At 37.3% G+C, this 23,456-nt stretch overlaps 1 protein-coding gene across 1 annotated transcript in view; it reads left to right on the forward strand.

The window, feature by feature from the left end:
- The window catches only part of SGK1 (serum/glucocorticoid regulated kinase 1), a 178,859-nt gene that overhangs the window by 108,205 nt on the left and 47,198 nt on the right, over positions 1-23,456 (forward strand). Inside the window, exon 3 of the mRNA XM_069077337.1 lies at positions 14,941-15,016. Within this exon, the coding sequence (XP_068933438.1) occupies positions 14,941-15,016 (76 nt within the window). The remainder of the gene's footprint in view (positions 1-14,940; positions 15,017-23,456) is intronic.

The raw sequence follows: 23,456 nt of genomic DNA on the forward strand, positions 1-23,456 counted from the left end.
CACCGCGATCTCAAGGGGGGGGGGAGGGAAAGGACCTGAGAGGCTAAGTGACATGTTCAGGGTTATACATTAATTATGTGTCACAGGAAGAACTGGAACCCATGTCTTCCTGACTCCAAGGTCAGATCTGTATTGACTACACCATGCTGCATCTTTATAATAATAACAGATGATATTTATATAACACTTTAAGGTTTAAAAAGGGGTTTACAAACATTTCATTTGAGCCTCACAAAAATCTTAATGGAAAGTACTATTGTTTGTGCCCTTTTTTTTAATATGAGGGAATTTTTTTAAATTTTAATATATTTTAGTATGAGGGAATTTTTTCATTCATAGGTTGTTATGGCCTACAATAATTCATCATGACCTCATGGTCATCTTCCTGGTGATGAGCCTCTCAACAGTTAGTTACGCTCATCTTCAGAAAGTAGATACAGTCTGTTACTGAGATTATTTCTAGCATGGGAGGATTCATCACTTTCAAAGACATCAATTCTGAGAACCTAGAGTCACCTGATGCCACAATAAAAGACTCAGAGTTGGAGACTGTGTACATGCACATAGCATAATGTTCTCTATATAGGAGGTGCTTAGTAAATGCTCAGTGAATAAATGAACAAATAAATAAATTAATTCCCTCTTATGGAGTCAACTGTTCATATTTACAACCATGGCTTCCTCCTAGACTCCTTTGTCATTTAAATCACCCTAATGAGATATATTGGGTTTCTATTCAATATCTCTAGATGTATACAAATCCATATTAAGCATGAAAGGAATCACCTTTAGTTCAATTCTATGATCATTAGACAATTACTACTACAATTACAGTTGATTCAAGGCCATTCTAGCCCATAGTGTTTCCTAGAGTAGCAAAGTTGAAACTAACCAATTAATAGCCAAATCCCCTTAGTAACCAGGAATGAATACTGTGTATTGGGGGGGGGGGGATTGGGTTCCTCAAGTAAAGTAAAGCTCTATTTGTAACTATAATAAGCATCTCATAATCTGAAACAAATGACAATTAAATTTTTCACCTTTCTTATGCCTCAGGGCTTTTGCCAAGGGAAGGTCACTCTTTCTAGAACTAATGACTAAAATAGGCAACAATAGACTATAGTAGCAATTTTAGAAAGTGGAAGCATAGAACATTGTGTAACATGCTTTGGAACTCAATAGCATGTAAATCTTTTTAATTCTCTCTCTCTGAATTCCCAACCTAAGAAATCCCTCCTTCCACCACCTAATTTGGGGGCAAATCTGCTAATACTAAACCTCTTTTGCTATACATTAAAATGTACATAAATAAAAAGGGGAATAGTTAAATCATTGGATAATATATATTAAGAAATTTTCATATGCATGACCTTGGGCTAGTACTGTTGAAGTTTCTGATCTCAAAGTCAACATTGAAATAAATCTCATTTATTTTCAATATTTTGCAGATACTCATATCCCTGAATGCTACTAGGTAAGGGAAAGAAAATGAGGCAATTGGAGGGGGAAAATTTTTTTCTTAACAAAATCATTGGTCTCCTTATTATTTTTCTTCCACAGCATTTTTCTTTCAGAAAATGGATTTATTTTCACTGTATTTAAAAGAGAGTCCCTTATCTTTTATCCATAAATTGTATTGGAGCTTTATTTTCTATTTCTTAATGGAAGCAAAATGGCAATACAGTGGAAAGAAACCTCTAGTTTGGGAATCAAAAGATCTTGGCTCAAGTCTCAACTCTGTCACTATGAGAGGCAAGTCCCTTAACCTCCCCATCTTCAGTTTCCTCATCCATATAACAAGGGAGTTGAACTAGATAACCACTTAATTCTCTTCCAGTTCTATAACTAAGAAACTACTCAATAGAATGCTAGATCTAGGTTCAAATCCTGAATCTGACACTTACTAGGTGGGACCATAGAAGAGAATTTAACCTCTCTGAGCCTCAATTTTGCCATTTGTAAAAAAGTTGATAATATCTATTGTAACTTCCTGACAAGATTGTTGTAAAGCTCAAATGACATCATGAATATAAAGCATAAGTGTATTTTTTTTGGTTTTTGGAGGGCAATTGGGGTAAGTGACTTGCCCAAAGTCACACAGCTAGTAAGTGTGTCAAGTGTCTGATGTCGGATTTGAACTCAGGTCCTCCCAACTCCAGGGCTGGTGCTCTATATCATAAGTGTATTTAATGGGAAGCCATCTTACAAGTTGAAGCATCCACCTTTCCTGCCTTCTCTGACAGAGTTGTCTTGTTCCCTGAGCTCTTGCAGACTCCCTGGCTTCAAAAGTCACTAGAAAAGGAATCCCAAAGACATGGGGTTGAAAGGAACTGCTAGAGTTCACTTAGTTCACTTCAGCAGCCTCAGGCTGGACCACACAGAACCTATTTTATTTCTCAAGTCTCTAGAGAAAGAGATTCCACAACCTCCCTGAGTGGTTCATTTTAATGTTTAACAGTCCTTACTGACTTTCTTGGGTATATCAAATCCCTCAAGCCCATTTTCTCTTACTTTGTCCTTGGTGCAGACGTCCAACAGTCCTCCACAAATAGGAAGAATGTAGCTAAGTTATCATTCGATTTTCTCTTTGGACTCAGTAACAACAGTTCATTTTACCTTCCCTCATTGATCTTCTTTCCCAACACTTAAATCATCTTACCATTTTTGGACTTCTTTTCAAAGTTGTTTCCAAGTTCTTAATGTTCTTCTCTGGAGCCCACAGTTTCAGTATACATCTGAGTAGTAAGTACTAAGTTAGGATTCATTAACAATTGCTCAATATTTTCCTCCTATTTATGCCTTATAGTGACATTGAGGTGTGTGTGTGTGTGTGTGTGTGTGTGTGTGTGTGTGTGTGTGTGTGTTTTAAACTACTTGAATCAACCTGTTATCTTGGTCTTTAAAAAAAGACATATTTGCATGTAGCAATCTTGTACTTTTGCACACTGCCAGCCCTTGACCCAGCCCCACCCCATAATATACTATAAAGAGCCTGCTAATTTTTCAAATTTGGGCATGTATATATAGGAGCACTGAGCTGAAATATAAGCATTTCCAAAATGACTCTATTTTTAGAAACCATCACACCAATTAAAATGGCTACAAGATATTTTCCCCCTATTTTCTACAAAGATAATGCTTATATAGGCTCCATTTCCTCTCTAGTTAATTTTGGCAGAATTTTCCATTTTTCTTTTTGTTTTTCCAGCAAAATTCTGGCAGAGGGAGATCTGAAAAAAAAAAACTGTATAATACTAAGGCAAAAAGTACGCCAATTTAGTTTGGCATCTGCTTGATTAGAAATGAATCTGGAGCGGCATGAGTGTTTTTGGCTATTTCTGCATGAATGCTATTTAAATCCCAGGTTTTCTTTTTTCAAGCAGAATAAAAAATGATTACAACAAATGAAGTCTGCAATTTGTAATTCATTAATCTCTCTGAAGACCTCTGCTGCAGAAAGAGAGTAACCAAGAATAACCTTATCTGGCGTATGTTGCATGCTGCATCATGTCCAGTTACTATGACCAGAAGATAATAATCCCCATAGAGCATATTGTCCTGGCAAGAGGACTTTCATTGCTGTTTAGCAGGAGAAACATCTTTAAAGAAACAATCCAACCTAATCAGTAGAATTTAGGAAAAAGTAACCCTGTTCCTACAAGAGTGTCCTCCACAAAGAAAGAAAGCTTTCAGGCCCCTTTCTGTTCTAACTAGACATGCACTTCATGGTATTACACTTGCAAAGTGAGCCTTTGTGTAATGATTCTCAAGTAATAAGAAAAGGAAGGATTCAAAATGCACTAGATTTGAAGATTGAATAGAGCATGGGTCAATCCTAGACTTTTTGTTATTCTGCATTGTTTTAAGTCATGGGGCTGTAGTTGATGACTTGAATCCATCTCTTCCTGACTACAAAATCTATATATGAGCTACAATATTCTGGTCCTTATTTAAATTTCAAAACTGCTATTAACAACTTAAATGACTAGTCAAATCATCCTTGTACCCATTTGGAGATGAAATTCAAAGGACAACAAATAGATGTGAAATGGTACAAATCTACCGATATTTCTATGGATGACCTAGTCTCATCCACATGACAGAGAGAGGAACTCACATTACCTTAGTACTCAGTGTTCTGTATGAAGAAATAGGATGGCAGTTAACAACATTTAGTATGTAAGGACAACTGAGCCTAGACAAATATACACAAAAAGAGAAGAGATGGACTAGATATTCAGAATGAGATACATTTCTAACACGATCAATGTGAGAATTTGATTTGACCGCACATTTGTCACAAAAATTTTATTTTTCTCTTTTTTTCCAGTGGTAGGGGAGATGGGAAGGAGAGAAATGTTTAATTAAGGATTAATAAAACATTAATAAAATGCTTTTTTGTACTATATATATATATGCACACATATATACATTTATATGAAACCTATTCTGGAGATGACTAAATTTTTAAACTCTTATGGACTGATTTTCAAAATAATTCAGAGGAATTTTTCAAGGGTATAGAAAAGATTCTCCCTTACTTGCTTCTTAGCCTTCTGAATCTTATGTTTCAGCCTCAGCACTCAAATGAAACATCTTTGCTCAAAATTACTAATAATCTCCTAATTACCAAATCTGATGGCCTTTTCTTAATCTTCTTCCGTTTCAACAACTCTGCAGATCTTGATACTCTTAGCTACCCTCTACTCTTTCCTTTCTTTCCTCTCTGGATTTTCATGGCATTGTTCTCTTTTGGTTCCACTCCTGCCAGTATGGTCAGTCCTCAGTTTCCTTTACTGGATTATCATCCATACCCCTCCTTCTAACTCTGGGTGTGCCTCAACTCTCGGTCCTGGATCTCTCCTCTCCTCTCCTCTCCCCTCCCCTCCGCTCCCCTCCTGTCCTCTTCTCTTTCTATACTCTATTTTGTGACCTCATTAGCACTCAGAGATTTAATTATGATCTCTTTGCAGATGACTCACAGATCTATATAGCCAATCTTAGTCTCTCTTCTGAGTTCCAACCCTAAATTTAAGACTGGATATCCCAAAGGCCTCTCAAACCCACCAGGTCCAAAACAGAACTCATCTCCCTTCCTGTCCTCTCCCCCCCCCAAAAAAAACCCCACATTCTTCTTCTGAATTTCCCTTCATATGTTGATAACACTACCATTCTTCTAGTTGCTGAAATTTCCAACCTTGGTGCTATCCTTGATTCCTTACTCTCTCTTACCCTATGAATCCAAATCTTGTCATATCTAACTCTAAAACATCTTTTTCATATGCCCCCTACTCTCTGCTCACACCCCGGTTCCAGTCCTCAATATCTCTTGTCTGGACGCTTGCAATAGCATCCTAACTGACCATCTGCTTCAAGTCTCTTCCAATTCCAATCTTTCTTCTACACAGCTGCTAAAGCGGTTTCCCTAAAGTATATGTTTGACCATATTACTGCCCTTAGGAGCTACAGTGGCTTCCTATAGTCTTTGGAAATATAAACACCTTCATCCGGCTTTGAAAACCCTTCACATTATGTCCTTAACCTATCTTTTCATTCTTGTTGCACATTCCTTGTCTCTCTTACTGTATAGTTCAACCATATTGTTCTTCCTCTTCCTCACACATAATGCTTTTTATACTAGCTATCCCTTGAGCCTGGAATGTACTCCCTCATCCCACTCTACCCCTAAACTATTAGAATCTCCTGTTGCCTCAAAATTAAGTTCAAATTCTACCTTCTACATGAAACTTTTCCCGGTCCTCACAGATACTACTGCCCGTCCCACTTCTTCCCCCACCAGTGGATAAAATATCAACACCAGTGAGATCATGGATACCACAAAGAATAGAGGGAATCTTTATTATCATTATTGTCATTTCTATTTAAAGAATACCTTGCATTCTTTCTGATTGGCTTTGTCTCATTAAGTTTAGGTATCATAATAGAACATGGCTCAGACTTCCCACAGGTTCAGGGACTAAGGGCTAACTCTTTGATAGTTACATTAATAGTTATGTACCAAACTACTACCCTTCAGCGTTTCTCTGCATGTCACCCATTTTGCATAAGGTTAAAGTCTGATAATTATCGCCCAATTATGTATCAAATTTTATTATATTCTGATCTGACTCCCGCTTTGCACAAATAAATGTAGTATTTGGGAATAAGATTTTTTCAAAGAAATATTAAGTTTAGGAAGTGTTTATAAGGACTCCAAGTAAGCCTTCTCTCTGGCCTCCTCCTTTGTCTCGTCCATGATTCCTTCTAGGGTAAGAACTAGATCAGGGGTGAAAAACCTGCTGCTTCAAGGCCACATGTGGTCTTCTAGGTCCTCAAGTATGACTCTAAAGGGGCCTTGAGGTCACAGGGTCCCCACCCCTGAGCTAGATGACTGTATACTTGAGGTCATCCATTAATGAAAGGGAACCTCTGAGCACAGGTAGTTTTCTTAATTTTAGATCTTTTGGAAGGAATCATCTTAATATCTCTGCTTTTCTAGGTTCCTCTAACTGTTCAATACTCATTTTGCTTCTCCTTCTTTGCTTCCCTCTCAAGGAAAATTATCTTCAATCTGGAAAGGGTGGAAAAATCATAGTTAAGAGAAATTTGAATCCTTGGATAACTGAGGAGAGAGCAAGAGAGCACCTAGTTTCTCTAAATGAAGTCAAGTCATGGGGTTTCACTGAATTTTCTTCCCTGCAGAGAAAGAATTTGGAGATGATATTACCAATTTTATCATTGGTAATTTTTGATGAAGCATGGAACATAAGACAGATACTAGAATGTTATCCCAGTTTTCAAAAATGATAGATTCTGAAAACTGATAAACTGTTTGTCAATTTGTCAAAACTGATGTCAATTCCCAACAAAATTTAAAGATGATTTATTAAAGAGCAAGCAAGTCAGAGAATAATTACTAGAAGATCGTAAGAGTTGACTAGTCATGCCAAACTAACTTAATTTCCTTTTTTGATAAGACTACTAAATCAAGGGAGTGTTATATACCACTGGATTTCTGCAAGATATTTCCCATAGTTCCTCATCATATGATATTGTTTACAAGACAGAAAAATATGGTATTTGTTTGTACAAGAGATGGCTATTGAGTTTTTGGATGTTGCCAAGGTCTCTAAGTGGGTGCAGTGGATAGACTGCTGGGCCTGGAGTCAGGAAGACTCATCTTCCTGAGTTTAAATCTAGCTTCAGATACTTACTAGTTGTATGACTCTGGGCAAGTCGCTTCACCCTATTTGCCTTAGTTTCCTCATCTGTAAAATGAGCTGGAGAAGGTAATAACAAATCATTCCAGTATCTCAGCCAAGGAAACCCCAAATGGGGTCACAAAGAGTCAGACATGACTGAAAAATGACTCAACAACAGCAACAACAATAAGGTCTCAAATGATGGAGAACTTGGCAAAGATTCCTGGGCAAGGAATAGGAAAATGGAAACTATGTTCACATAAAGAAAGGAGAAAATACCACTTTTCTTTATCACTGAGTTGACTCAGAAGCTTTTTTTTTGTGAAGTCTATTGTTAGGAGTTGGGGGAGAGGCGGTCTGACCATCAGCATAAAAAATGACTTTTCCTCAGAAGGAATGAAAAAGCTTAGTCTTGCTTAAATGTCTTCAGGGAATGTACTTTGAGAAGTATTTTTTTTTATTTTTCATTGGGAATGTCTGTTGAATTCAAAGAAAATCAATCCATTTAAAAATATTTATTACAACTCTGAAAGTTTTATACAGTTTTAACAAACAAATATTTATTGAGGACCTGCATTGCATTTAAAATTATGCTCTGGTGGATGAAACAGAAATAGAAGGTACACATCATCCTGTCCACATCTCTGTCCTCAAAGAGCTTACAAGTTTCTCAGAGAGATAAGACTAACACATGTCATAATTTACATTTGGTCTGGATCTAAAATTTTTATCAGCATAAGGAACTCATACATTTCTGGCTCATCCACAACTTATAATCTTAGAAATTTGCCTGGAACAGACATGTTAAATTACTTGCCATACATATATCAAGAAGTAAGTATATGTCAAAAGCAGGACTTGAACCCATATCTTCTCAACTGAAAGACCAGCCTTTCATTTATCATACTATTCTGCTTCTCATGAATACAGAATATACTAAATTGTGTAGTGTAAATTGTAAGTGCTGTAGTTCAAAGGTGAGATATTTATGTAAACAAAAATCAAGAGGGAAGGCTGAGACAGGATTTATAAGTATTATATAAATTTGACATGGACTTTTGGATTCATGTTTGTTTGTAGGGTTTTTTTTTTTCAGAAATTTCTCTGAAATACCAGAGTTTTTATGCTAATTACTTCCCAGAAATTATGCTCTTAAGTAACCGGTAGAGATTAGAACCTATAACTGTTAGAATTCAATACTTAGTCAAACCATCCATTGTTCCACATACTTTTTATTCCCAGGATGCTCTCATACTTATTTTCATTGAGAGCCAACCCACAGAAATGCAAAGATCTTCTGGAAAACAGAATCATTATAAAATGTACAATTTACTTTGCTAAAAAAGAAAGAAAGAAAAGTCATCCAGTCTCAGGATGAAAATCTCCCGGCACTGCCAGTCATCATAAAAAATGCTCATGCAAAGAAAGCACTTTATTTCTGTCAGGTATCCTTTTTACATGTGTTTCATATCAGACATTAAGGAAGGTTAACCGAAATTTAAAGAAAACATTTGCCAAATCTTCAGTGAGTCCTCCAGCACATCTGGGATCTTCAGTAAAAAATTAAGTCAACATCCTGGACTCTCAGAATGGCCAACTTATTAAATGATTTTGCAGGAACCACTGCTTTTGCAAACGCTAAGACAAGCCAAAATCTAAAAGAGGCTTTTAGAACTCTGGACCAATTAATAGAGTGCTGTCCCATTGTATGAGGAAAACAGTAAGCATATAACCTAGAAATGACATTTTAAAATAATAAAAATGTAGAAAATCATACCATTCCATTCAACAAAATTGATTAAAACACATGAGGTCTTGTGCTAGGCACTAGAGAGTCAAGATAAAAAAATCAAACAAACTGTGCCCTCAGGGAACTTACATTCTACTGGAGGAATTATGAAGTATGTGGATAGAACCTAAAAGCACATAACTAAACTTTCTCTTTAACAAGGAAACAAATTTTAAATTAGGTGAATGTGCCCATAATCTTATCTTCAAGTTCATTTGGTTTTCTCCTGATCTATAACACTTTTCTGTTACTATCTGTGGGCAGAAAAGTTAAGTGACACTTTTCACTTGTGTTAATGAAAAGCACCCACTACCTTTTTCTTTTTCCTACAAAGCCCTGCACTGGAAATTTTTTTCCAACCCAGACACAATCTAACAGTAATACACATGGGTCTGTTTTTCTCATCTATACCCATATTTTCCCCAAGTTCCACAAGACCCAAGTCACCACTCTTAGGCAGATGTTCATCTGAGCAAGGCATCTCAGATCAGTTGAAAGAAGTAATGTGAGGGTGTATAATACAAAATGATCCAGAGCCACTATACCTGTTATACTGAGGATAAACTAGTTTGGTTTGTAAAGTTTGGGGTTTTTTTTTAGTGTTTTCTGGGTAAGATTTTGTGTGTGAATACAATTAGACCTGAAGGTGAATATAATAGCAATAATAACTCATTTATATAGTACTTTAAGGTTCATATCATAAATTTTCATATATTAGATCATATCTTCCATTGTAGAGATGGAAGGGACCTTTGTAAGAGAGGCTCTCACCATCACCTTTTGCCTGAACTATTACTATACCCTTCTGGATGGTCTCAAGTCAACCCCCACTCCCAGTCCCAATCTTTATTCTTCTTGACCTTTCTGCAGTGTTTGACACTGTCAATTCTTGTACTCTCTTCTTTCTAGATTTTCATGACACTGCTCTCTCCTGGTTTTTCTCCTACCTGTCTGACCAGTATTACTTGATCAACTTTGCTGGAATATCATCCAAGTCATTCCAACTAACCATGATTGTTCCCCAAGGCTCTGACCTGGACCCTCTTATCTTCTCCTTCTACACTTATTTTGTTTGATCTCATAAGCTCCCACAGTTCAGTGGATAGAGTACCAGGCCTGGAGTTAGGAAGATTTATCTTCCAGAGTTCCAGTCTGGCTTCAGACACTTACTGTGTGACCCTGGGCAAGTCACTTAGCCCTATTTGCCTCAGTTACTCATCTGTAAAATGAGTTGGAGAAGGAAATGGCAAACCACTCTAGTATTTTTGCCAAGAAAACCCCAAATGGGGTAATGAAGAGTCTGATACTACTAAAAATGACTGAACAACAACAATATAGAAGACCCTAACATTTATTCATCTGACCTATCCTCTTTCCTGACTTCTAATCTTGCATCTTCAATTGCTGTTGGACATCTTGAACTGGCTGTCCCAAAGACATCTTAAAATTAGCATGTCCAAAACTGAAGTCATTATCTTTTCCACAAGACCTTTCTTTCTTCCTAACTTTACTGTTACTGTTAAGGGTACCACCATCCTCCCAGTCAAGTCAATCACGCTCTTAACTTATGACATCCTCAATTCCTCTTTTTCTCCACCCCCCCACACACCCACAATCACATCTAATCTGTTAAGTCTTGTCAAATCTACTTTCATGTTTCTTATATACACCCCCCATATTCTCCTCTCATACAGCTGCCATCTTGGTTCAGGCACTCATCACCTCATGCCTAGACTATTGTAATAGTCTTCTAAATAGTCTCCCTGTTTTACGTCCCTCCCCACCCCAGTCCATTACTACATTCAGCTGCCAAAAGTTTAGGTCTCTCCATGTCACCCTCCTCGTCAGTAAATTCTAAAGACTCCCTAATACTTCCAGGGTCCAATAGAAAATTTTCTCTTTGGCATTTATAGTCCTTTACACCCGGGCATCTTCCAACCATTCCAATCTTCTGACAATTTACTGCCCTACCGGCCTCCTTATTGTTTCTCCAAGAAATACTCCATCTCCAGACTTTGTTCCTTTTCACCATTTGCCCCCCATGCCAGGAATGCTCCTTCTCGTCTCCACATTCTGGCTAATCTGACTTCTTTTAAGTCTCATTTCAAATCTTTTTTTTTTTTTTAAGCAATTGGGGTTAAGTAACTTGCTCAAGGTTACACGGCCAGGTGTTTCTGGGTGGGTGCTAAGTGTCTGAGCCTGGATTCAATCCCAGGTCATCCCGACTCTGGGGCCGGTGCTCTTACTCACTGTGCTATCTGGCCGCCCCCCTCTCATTTCAAATCTTGCCTTCAGCAAAAGACCTTTCTTGGTTCACCTCAGTGCTAGTGCCTGCCCTCTGAGATTACCTCCAGTTTATCTTACTACCTCCAATATATCTTCATCTAGATTTTATTCAATATACCTTGTTTGTACATAGCTATTTGCATGCCATCTCTCCCATCAGAATGTGAGCTCTCTCATGTCAAAGATTGCTTTTGCCTTTGTATTGCCACAACTTAGCATAAGATCTACCAAATAGTAAGCATTTAATAAATGCTCGTTGACTTGACTGATTGATCTCCCTGTGTCTATTGTCTGTCTGCTCCAATCCATCCCTCTCACAATTATCAAAGTGATTTTCCTAAAGCACAGATCTGACCATGTCCCTCTCCTGCCTTTAAGACAAAAATTATCTCTTGGGTTTGGCATTTGAAACCTTTCACAGTCTGACTCTGACCTATATTTCCAAGTTAATAACACATCACTCTCCCTCCCACTTTCTACAGTTCTGTGCAAATGGCCTTCTTGCTGTTATGGTTACCTGACCTTGCAGTTTCCACCTCTGTCTCAGTCTTTGCACAAACTATCTTCAGAACCTTGGATACTTTTTCTTCTCACCTTAACTTCTTAGAATCCCAGCTCCCTACAAAGCTCAACTCAAGTACCACCTGCTTCAAAATGTCTTTACCAATTCTTCCAGAGGCCCTTTCCAAATCACTATGCTTTTTTTTTTTTGCATCCATCCTGTATTTACCTTTCTTCAAACATGTTGCTTCCCATATTAATGTGTAACTACCTGGAAGACAGAGGTTGTCCCACTTTGGTTATTTGTATCACCGTGCCTAGCACAGCATATATTGGGCCCTTAAGAAATAATAGTTGATAGGGCTCACATTTATATATCACTTTAAGTTTTACAAAGTATATACAAGATTTCATTTGCTCTTGTGAGGTCGATGCAATAATTGTCTCCATTTTTAAGATGAAGATAGTGAGGTTCAAAGAAGTTGCATGTGACTTGCTAAAAGGTCACACAGCTAGTAAGGCAGGATGAATCCAACTCCAATATTTTATGTATTACCCCTCCCCCCCAGCAGGAAGTAGCCTGACTGCCTAGTTCATGTCTTTATCCCATAGAGTAGTGAGAATTTTAAAAACAAAATAAATATCTGTAGTTCAATTCAACAAGCCTCAAATTTAGTATTGAAACTTCCCCAATTGCCCTGCTAATGGCCTTTAGCAATCACAAAAAAATGGAGATTGGATGGAAAAAAAGGAAATAAGAACACAAATAAAAAAATTGTAAAAAGAAAAAAGAAATATATCAATCAATCAACAGGCATTTTATTTAGCACCTACATGGTAGTTAATTTTGGTCCATACAATTATAATATCCTCTGGGGCCAAAACTGAGTCTTCCATACTCTGTATATACATACACAATGTGTTGAAAGTGCCTTAAGTAGTATGCAATTGAGGAAAAATAAATAATTAGCTTAAAACCATACCAAAAGTTATTGCCAGTTCCCAGGATGATAAAACCAGTGACCTCTAACCCTACTTTAATCTCCAGACCAAATTTCTGCTATCTTTGTTTGGACTGGGGGTTGAATGAAGATACAGGTGGCTAAAAACATCTAAGCAAACCATGTAGCTTTGGGAACCTTCCTTCCCTGGAGCAAGACATGGGGTCCGCTTTGTTGAACCCAATTGTTTCCCCACCTTGGGAAAGTTTGCAGATGGGAAGAGCCACTCCTTTCCCAGGGTGGGAGAGGAAGAGGGAGGAGAGACTATGTGAACAAAGTCAAGTCACTTCTTTACTAAATGATGTGTGATCCGGATACATCAGAGGCAGAACAGATACTGACATAAGGATTACATCAAGTGACCTAAAAGCCACCAGAATTCCTGCTGTGGTGTTTGTTTGCTCAGAGTACTCTAATATGTTACAATGCAAAGGTTGTTCAATTTGGAGTCAGATAACCCAGATTCAAAACCCAGCAATATAACTAATTACCTATATTACTTCTGGCTAGTCACATTATCTCTCTAGGTCTCAGTTTCCCCATTTTTAAAAATGGGGAATAAAGGAGTCAGAATAGAATGACCTCTAATAAGTTCCTATCCCTCTCCAAATCTATGGTCCTTTGATCTCCTTATCTCAAAGCCTTGGAAGCTACCAGTCAGGCAGTCAATAATCAAACACCTATGGTGTGCCAGACAGTGTGCTAAGCATTAGGAATAACGGGAGAGACAATATATAAACAACTACATACAAAATATATAAAGAATAAGTTGGAGATAATCAACAGAGGGAAGGCACTCAAGTGTTAAGAGGGATCAGCAAAGACTTCTTACAGAGGTAGGATGGGGGCTGAAAGTTGAAGGAAGCTGTGAAGCAAAGATGAGGAAGGAGAGAATTCTCTCCAGGTCTGGAAGATAGTGAAAATGTCTGACGTGAGGACAGGAAGTATCTTGTTTAAGAAAGAACAAGGAGGCTAACGTCAACGGCCTGCAAAGTACATAATAGTAATGTGGAAGAAGACTAAAAAGGTAGAAGGGAGAAAAGTTGTTTCAAGCTTTAAATATTAAACAGAGACTTTCCAAGACTGTCTAAGAGGTATGGATCAAATTGACATTTATTAATGGCAGCGGGGCAGGAGGTGACATTGTCAAATCTCCACTTTAGGAAGATTGGTTTGACCATTGGAATAGGAAGAAACTTGAGGTAGGGAAACTTACCAGAAGGCTGTTATAATAGTCCAGATAAGAGATCATTTGACAGTGTCAGAGGAAAGACATATATATGAGAGATGTTAGGAGGATAAAGTGGACAGGCCTTGGCAACAGATTGAAAATGAGAGGTGAGAATGAGGAGTTGAAAATGTCATCTAAGTTTTTAGTATGGGGGACTAGGAGAATAAGGGTGTAATAAGAAAGTTCAGAAATGAGGAGAGTTTGAGAGGAAAGATAATTAGTTTAGTTTTAGATATGCTGAGTTTAAGATGTCTATGGGATATCCAGATTGATATGTCTAACAGGCAGCAGGAGATTAGGAGAGAAGTGAGGGCTGGACAAGTAGATCTGCAGTGTAGAGAAGATATATACATGTATCCGAATTAATGAGATTTCCAAGTGAAATCATATAAAGGGAGAAGAGAAGAGGATCTGGGACAGGATTCTTGGGGACACCCACCTTTAGCATAATTTGGCTGATTGCAAAGGAGACTGAGGACAGAGACTGTCAGTCAGACAGGTAGGAGAAGAACCAGTATAGAGTAGCAATATAGAAACTTAGAAGAAGTTATCAAGAAGAACCCAGTTGATCTAATTTGGACACTCAGACAGCAGGGTTAAGAACTTTGAATATCAGTTTACACTTCCTTCTTCTCTCCATGAGGGGAGGGGTCTACTACCTGGTATAAATGGAAGGAGACCACTCCTGGAGACTGAGGAGATTGTTTAAGGAATCTTGTTAACCAAAGGAGGAAAGACAGCCTCAGGCTAGTTCTCTATCCACAGAGATTTCAAGGAATATAGGAGGTGGTGATAATCAGCTCCATAATTTCATATAACTTTTGTTAAATCTTGGACTGTTAAATTTGACATCATATGGGCACCTCAGCAGTCCAGGCATCTGAGACATCATAGTCTGTATCATATTGTGTTCTTCCTTGTGTTTTATAGATGAAAGAGCCGGGTAATAAAGCTGACATCCTGACTAAGCCTGACCCAAGAACTTTCTGGAATAACGATGAATCAGGTACTAATGGAAAATCACATTCTGGGCCTATGTACACACAGGGATATAGTCTATCAGCAGTCCCATGAATGTTGGGGGAAGGGAGGGAGGGAGAGCCAAAGCAGGTGGTTGTGGTTGTCATCTTAAATAGTGTTATGTAAGGAGATTATATCCTTTACTAAATCCAGACTGACTGAAAATTTAAGACAACAGAAGCCAAATCATACTTTGGGCATTGGCCCAAGATGTTAGTATTTGTTGGTGAAGTTGGTATTACAGTAGGTGAGATTTATCATCTCATAATGCGCAGTAATTCTCTAATATATATTTCTTACCGCATTGTCACAAAATATCTAATCTAAATTTCAGAGCCTAGTTTTTAGTAAACCTCTCATTTAAAATCCTTTTGGTCCTTTGGACAAATAAGAAAAATGAAAACAGAAGAAGATGGCTTCCTAGACTGGACATTCAGAGAGGAAATCATTCCTGCACTCTCATTGTTTATAGGTATATAGACAATTCATTAAATAAGTGAATAACATCAGATCCACAAATTTTAAAAATAGTTTATGGTTCTTTCCTGAGAAGCAGAAACCCAATAGTGGTTGTTCACATCCATATTACAAACAGAGAAGAGATTTCAAGTCTAATAGATTGCCAGAGTCAAGAATCTCAGATGGGAAATTTTTTTTTCTAAAGTATTATTTCATCTAGAAACAATTGAACAGTGGTAATATGGAAAGAAAAAAGACCCAAGATTCAGGTGGAATGCATGGTCCAGGATAGACATGGACCTGCATTGTTATGGACAACCTATTTGAAATACTTGTGACTGAATAGCTACAGACAGGCAGTGGCCCTGTGCAGGAAGACTATAAATTGCTTATCGTTTTGTGTAAGCAAAAGGCAATCTACTTAATGTGTGCTTTCAACTCTCTGGTGGCAAATCTCATGAATGTTTTAAAATAATTGTTAATCAGCTGTAGATGTGTCCAATTTCCACTCAAGCTGAAATGACAAAGGAAAGTGACTCTAATCATATTTTGCTAATTGAGCTTCTTATAAACAACTTAACATCTAAACACATAAATGTCAGCTATCATTATTATTGGTGCCAAAGGAAGGCAGAATTAGAAGCAGTTGCCAGAAGGTGTAAAGGGGCATTTTGGAGCTTGATGAAGGAACTCTCCCAAAGTAGAGAAGGTTGCCTTCAGAGGTGCTGGAACTTTCAGCAAAGATTAGATGGCCACTTATTTGGTATGTTGTAGAGGGAAGTTATATTCTAATATTGTTTGAAGTAGATGAGATCTAGGATCCCTTCCAAATCCGAGATTCTGTGATTTGGAAATGATCAAATACCCCAGTGGTTTTAATCTATTCCTTCTGCATGAGTGATAACATTTACCATCACATTTTTGAAATGACAACTTTGTAATTTCAAGACATCTAAGTGCTGCTGTGTCTGGTGGCAGTAGTCATTCACCCCAAAAATAACATAATTCAATTTTAGTAAAGAAGAAGTTTTAACTCTAGGCATATTTTTTTTGCACTTAAAAATGTGTGAAGTGCTAATGGCTAGTATATTCTAGAGAAACAATTTTCCTGACATTACTTTAAAAATGATAAATAGTTGAAATTCTCATGAATCCAAGATGGAATTCTGCTGATTTTTTCACCTTATTCCTTTATTTTAGCCCCCACTGAAGACAGTCAGGAACCAGAAGAAAGAGAAATTAAAAGAATTTGTCAGTCACAATGAGTAAAGGAGAATACAGGAACTTGGTTTTCCCAAGAGCTTATACTTTTAAAAGTATTTAATTTGAAAAGCAACCTACCTATAGAGATATAGATATAAATAACTACCTAAACAAGTCCCCCAATGACAAAACTATACCAGAAAAGTAAGTAAGTATCCTTTAGAAATGTCCTAGAAAAGCTATTCTTCCCCATCCCCCTCCAATATGGAATTTTCTTTATTTAAAAAATTTTAAGGTCATCTTCATTATCATGAATACCCATATCAAGAGTTGTTCGGTCATTTTTCAGTTGCACCCACCTCTTCATAACCCCATTTGGGGTTTTCTTGGCAAAGATACTGGAGTGGTTTGCCATTTCCTTCTCCAGTTCATTTTTACACCTGAAAAAACTGAGGCAAACAGTAAGGTTAAGTGACTTGCCCAGGGTCACACAACTAGTAAGAATCTGAGGCCAGATTTGATCTCAGGGAGATGAGTGTTCCTGACTTGAGGCCCAGCATTCTATCTACTGCACCAGCTAGCTGCCTGCTACCAAGAGAACCATCCCTTGTAACAAAAAATAAAAAACAACAAATTGAGGGGAAAAAAGCAATTCAGCAAAACTAATGGAGACATCAACCAAGTCCAAGAGTTTTTACAGAGTTCTGTGCCCATAGGTCCCCTTTTTCAGGGCCAGCCTTGCTCATTATCATGACACTATATTTGACTTTTTAATTTATTGTTGTTCTTTCCATTTTCATTGCTGTATATTGCTTTTCTGGTTCTGCTTATTTCACTTTGCATAAATTCGTGTAAGTCTTCCATGCTTCTCTGTAGTCATCATATTCATCACTTGTTATAGGACAGTAGTTTTCTAATATATTCATGTACCGCAACTCTAGCTACTGCTCAATGAGAATATATACTATTTCCAGGGTTGGGTTTTTTTTTTCTACCACTGATTATTTTAATATATGTATATTTGATTTCTTTGGAGTATTTGCTCAGCAGTGGGAACTGTTAGTCAAAGCATGTGCAGATTTTAATCACTTTCTTAGCACAATTCAAAATTGTTTTCCAAAGCAATTTACAGCTACAACCACAATATAGTAGTGAGTCTGTTTTTTCACAGTCCCCAGGTAGGGCTACTCTAATAACATATTACAGCATCAAACATCCTCTAGCCAATCAGAAATAAAAGCTACAAGTAACATTCTGAGTGAATTCCTGCTTTCTATATGTCATGAATATATTCCCTGCTATAAAGTTAAATTTAGCACATATTCTCTGAGCAAGAGACAAATGGAATTGTTGCTGTTGTCAATTTTTCAGTTATTTATGACTTTTTGTGACCCCATTTGGGTTTTTTTTGGCAAAGATATTGGAAGGGTTTGCCATTTCCTTCTCCAGCTCATTTCATAGATAAGGAAACTGAGAAAAACAGAGTTAAATGACTTGCTCAGGGTCACACAGCTAGCAAGTGTCTGAAACCTGATTTTAACTCAGGTCTTCCTGGTTTCAGGCCTGGTACTCTATCTCTCTCAAACAAAAGTTTCAGGGCCTCTTCCTTATAGAAAGGAAAAGGATAAAACACCATGTAATCAGGCAAATACCCAGAGATGATTATAGAAGATCAAGAGTTGTTTTATTTAAATAATTTGTAAGCCAAACAAATAATGAGTTACCAGTGGTGGGGAACCTGTGGTCTTCTAGCCACATGTCCCCCTCTAGGTCCTCAAGTACAGCACTTCGAATTCGAACTTCACGGAACAAATCATTTTATTAAGGGGATTTGTTTTGTTAAGGGGGATTTGTTCTCTGAAGTTTGGATTCAGTCAAAGGGTGGCATTTGAGGGCCTAGAGGGCCACATGTAGCTTTAAGGTCACAAGTTCCTCATCCCTGATAGGCTATATGGCCTATATATTGCACAGAAAAGAACTGAAACACTCCTGAAGTGGAGTTTGTACCTTTGGGAAGGAAAGGTCATATCTACACACACACACACACACACACACACACACACACACACACACACACACCCACCAAGGCTGGCTGCCAATCAGATCACGTAATCAGAAACCTAAGGAGGTTAAGCAAAGAGAAGGAAAAGCAATTAATTGTCTAGATTTTCCATGAAATAAGACTCTGGCAAGCAATGATTGATGATGATGATGATGATGATGATGATGATAATGAAGAGAATGAGGAGGAGGAGGAACTCTTACTGTCAACATCAGAGGGCACTAAGAATTTTCATTATAAGAGTTAGTTGTCATTGTAGTTAGCAGAAGAAAATTTGAAAAAGCAGGAGGGAAAAAAATAAATACTTTCCAGAATGATGACTGGTGCTTCTTTGAAAGCCAAGTTTATGGTGTTAACTAAGCTTAAAAGATTACATAATAGATGGAGCTGTGATCTCATCAATGTATCTCATCTATGCACCTCCAACAGTGCTTTCAAGCCTCCTTATCTTGTGTGACTCTAGTCCATGCATCCCAGTAGAGACTACACAGGAACTTTTTCCAATGTATGGAAACTCTTTCTCTATTTCTTTTGACATTGAGCCCACTTTCACTACACAACTGATCAATCAACTGACTTTATCAAGCCACTCATCTTGCTAATGCTATGCTTTACAGCTAGGTACAAATGTATCACCTGACATGTTCATATTATTTTAATTTCTGCTGCTTATTTCCATTGGGCTGGAACCATGTAGTATTTTTCACATAATTATAATTTTGAATACTATAAGTTATAATATGTACAACCACTTCAAGGGATTCGATATTCACACCAGTCAAGACTTAGCTATGTTCCAGTTCTGTCCAATTTTGGTTGCTAAATATGCTTATACCCCACACACCTCTCCGTTACCTTTTGGCAAATTTAATTCTTTGGAGAGTGTGGTAATTGCAAGACTCAGAACAATGAAGTAACACCCAAAGAACATTGTCAATAGTTTCTAGCCATCAAAAAGAACAAAACCACACATATTATTTGGTGGCTGGCTTAAAGAAATTTGGAACCTAGCAAAGTAAATTGATATAGTTATAAAATGTTTACAACCATTGGTCCATTAGAATACAAATAAAATCAAGGATAATATTATAATTAGGACTCACAATCACTTTTATTCAATTTAGCAAACATTTTTTAAGTTTTTGCTATATTCAAGACATTGTGCAAGGACCTAGGGATATAAGACAAAGAGGAAATAGTCCATGACACAAAGAGCTTGGTGTGTGTGTGTGTGTGTGTGTGTGTGTGTGTGTGTGTGTGTATGTGCGTGTGAAGGGAAGGGGGAGGGACAGAAAATTATGCAATAACACTACAAAATGAAATTTAAGAAAAATTTGTCTAAGTCTAAGCATATAGGGTAAGATAAATTGTGCTTGAAGGGGTGGATACACCTGAGAGATTTATCATGTGGATCCTAATAAATGTTATTTGACCCTCAAAAATGTGTTTGACTGTCCCCTCATCTCCCACTCCATAACAATATTTGAACATTCCTGGTACCCAGAGAGATTGTGAATTAAAAGGGAAAACCTGAAATGGAACATGGAGACTAATGTTGAGGGTGTGCTGGAAGTAAATATTAGCTAGTAGGCAGTAGTAAGAAAAGGAAACTGAACTTCAAGGTAAATGGCCTGGATTAGAGTTCTGTTTCTAGACTTGGGTTCACAGGACTGCAAATTTAGAGGAGAATAGTCCCTGTTTAATCATAGAATCCAACCCCCTCATTTTACAGATGAGGAAACTCAGAAAAAAGGGAGATGAAATGACTTGTGTGTATCACAGCTAGGATGTGTTAAAGGTAGAATTCAGATTCAGGCTGTTCTAAGTCCAAGACAAACAGATTTTCCCCTGTCACCCTCTCTTCACATCAAGAAAAAATATTTTATTGATTCTGTGGTTTCATTTTATATTTGCTATTTTGTCACTTTTTACTTGTGGGACCTAATAATAGTTTTATATAGTCAATATTTTGATGGCTATTAGAAATTATATATTCTAAAGAACGAGTAACTAAAAAATAGTATGAACATGTATGAGATTCAAATATTAATTATAAGTCATAAAATGGCAGCCACAGCTAGTAAAAAAAATTAATTTCCCTGAAGAACAGACTGACCTATCTCTCAAAGCCAGCAAGAAATTTCATAAATTTAGATAATTCAACCCATACCCTAAATATGGTAGAGTATCTTTTCCCTCATCATTTCAGCATGCTAACATTTTTTTTTCAAAAGCATTCAATTTCTTCCTCTTTTGTTAGGTGCCAACTTGTGCTAAAATGTCTTTACTGTTGTCTTTTTGTAACATGCAAATTACTGTCCTGAAAAGGGTCTTCTTTATGAAGACAGTCTTTTTTGTCATGGGGTGCACTCCATTATTTTAATTCTTTTCACATTCTCAGGTAATAATTAGAATAAAATTATGCCACCATTTTCTTTGTAGAATATGTTCAGGTGAGTGGAATATTTCCAGGTGTACCCCATCCATAGTCTGAAAAGTATATTTTGCTCATTTAATCTTCTGTGCAGTTATTTGAAGCAATTAAATAAGGCTATTATTTGGAGGTAAATCATGATAGACCTGTGGATTGAAGAGACTCATCTCTTTGTTAGAAGAGGAACAATGACTGAATAAAGCTAGTTCAAACAAGAAACCTAAGAAGGTTAAACAGGGCTGAAATATAATGGGATTTTAGAGCAACTCAGATCTGGTAACATTATGGGGACTAGAACCTTCAGTTTTTATAAGAGGTGAGAAATCAGTGAACATTTCCTTTCCCTTCTAAGTTCTGGCATTTATGTGGGAATAGGAGAGGGAAGGGAAGGAGGGAGTCAAGGGAAAGAGCTATGATTACTCATGTAGTCTTTGCTTCCTAAGTATTTGTTAAATTGAACTGATGAGGAACATAGATTGTTAGTAACTTTACTGAAGTTAAAGTGTCATCTTCTGTACCTTCTAGGGACTGACCATGTAAACAGATGGCTGAGAGTTTCTACTCTTCCTTTGTTCTACTTGGTACATCTCTGTATCTTTTGGTGTCTCTGCATCTACTCCAGTATCTCAGTTTTAGTCTCTAAAACCTCAGCTATTGGCTTTTATTTACCTTTGTCTTTCTAAAAGTGATATACTACATTGATTCTTAACAAATAGTTAAATTGTCATTTCAAGGTAGGATAAGTTTGCCCACCACAGTTCTGGCAGATAGGGCTCTTTCCTTGAAGAGATTTGACTAAGTTAAGCAATAAATAGTCAATTAGCTTTGCAAAGTATCTGGGTTGGACATGGGTACTTATTTCAAGAGCTGCTACACTGAAAAATAACCTTTCAGCTCTACAAACTTGACTTTCACATGAATCCTCCCTTTCAATGACTGAAGATAATTCTTTTGTAGTACAATAGATTTCACGCCAGAAGGAACCCCTGAAAGCATCCAGTCCAAACTTCTTTTTCAACTGAGGAAACAGGCTCTGAGGTTAGGTGACTTGCCCAAAGTCACATAGGTAGCAATTAGTAGATCTAGGATTTGAGTCTATACCATGATTCCTCTCACTTTTGAATATTCCAGATCTCTGTATAGAGAAGGGAGGGTGCACCAGTGAGACCAGCAAAAGCTGAAGGTCTGCTGAGAGAAAAAGACAAAGATGTTGATAAGGAAGGAGATAAGCCTTCAGATAACTCCCTTATCAACATATTGTTTCATTCCCCATATTGGCTTTTCCAAACCTCTTCATCCCTCCTCAAACCTCCCCGTCCTCCACTCTCTCAGGTTTTTCTGTTTGATGACAAAGGTATAACAAAATCAACCTATCCCCCTAAATAGGTGAGATGATTCTGTGTTCTGAATCCTGGCCACCCTCTATCTCTCACAATAGTGAAAAACTTATGCCAAAAATAATAATAATAACCTAGGCCCTTTTTACTCTCTTCCACATACTCCAATACAGTGACTGGCCTCCTGGCAGTTCCACAAAGAAGACCCTCCATCTCTCAGCTCCAGGAATTTTCTCTGTCTCCCATGCTTAGAAGGCTCTCCCTTCTGGACTCTAACCACCAACCTGGTTTTACTTCATTTGACAACACTTCATACAGTTTTTCCAAACTTCTTTGAAATCTTCTTATTCATCATTTTTTAGAGCCCAGAAATATTCGGTTGCATTCAGGCATCACTTTCTGTTTAACCATTTCCTAATTTAAAATTTGTTAATCACCTATGTTTCTCGAGGCACTGAAAGAAGACTTACTGTCTTTTTTTTTTCTTACTCAAGGCACTGAGAGAAGACTTATTGTCTTCCTCTTTTTTTTCTTTTTCTCAAAATGCACAGTAATTTTTTTATATTTGGGAGAAAAAGTCACTTTGTTCCCAAAATCAGATTAATTTAGAACAAAATGGTAAAATGTTCTTCTTTTTACATGGAAACATTCTACTTGGAAATTTTTCTATGCATGCATTAATGCTAGAATTTAGCTTTTAAGGTTTTTAATTTTCATTCCCAGATTCTGAATTATTTTCAGTCCAAATCCCTAGTATCACAAAAACATTTTCAAGTGGGATATATACATTTGCTCAGGGTAAAACACTGTTTTAACAGTGAGTCACCTCATTTGGAACACAATGGTGTATCCCAGAGGCCAGTATAACTTGAAACTACCCATGGTTGGTGAGAACCAAGAAAGTACAAAGGTAGAACAAAGCCAACCCTCT

Source organism: Petaurus breviceps, unplaced genomic scaffold, assembly GCF_028583685.1.
Source record: "Petaurus breviceps papuanus isolate PSGF00001 unplaced genomic scaffold, PetGlider_PUasm1.0 90977, whole genome shotgun sequence".
Taxonomy (NCBI): Eukaryota; Metazoa; Chordata; class Mammalia; order Diprotodontia; family Petauridae; genus Petaurus; species Petaurus breviceps.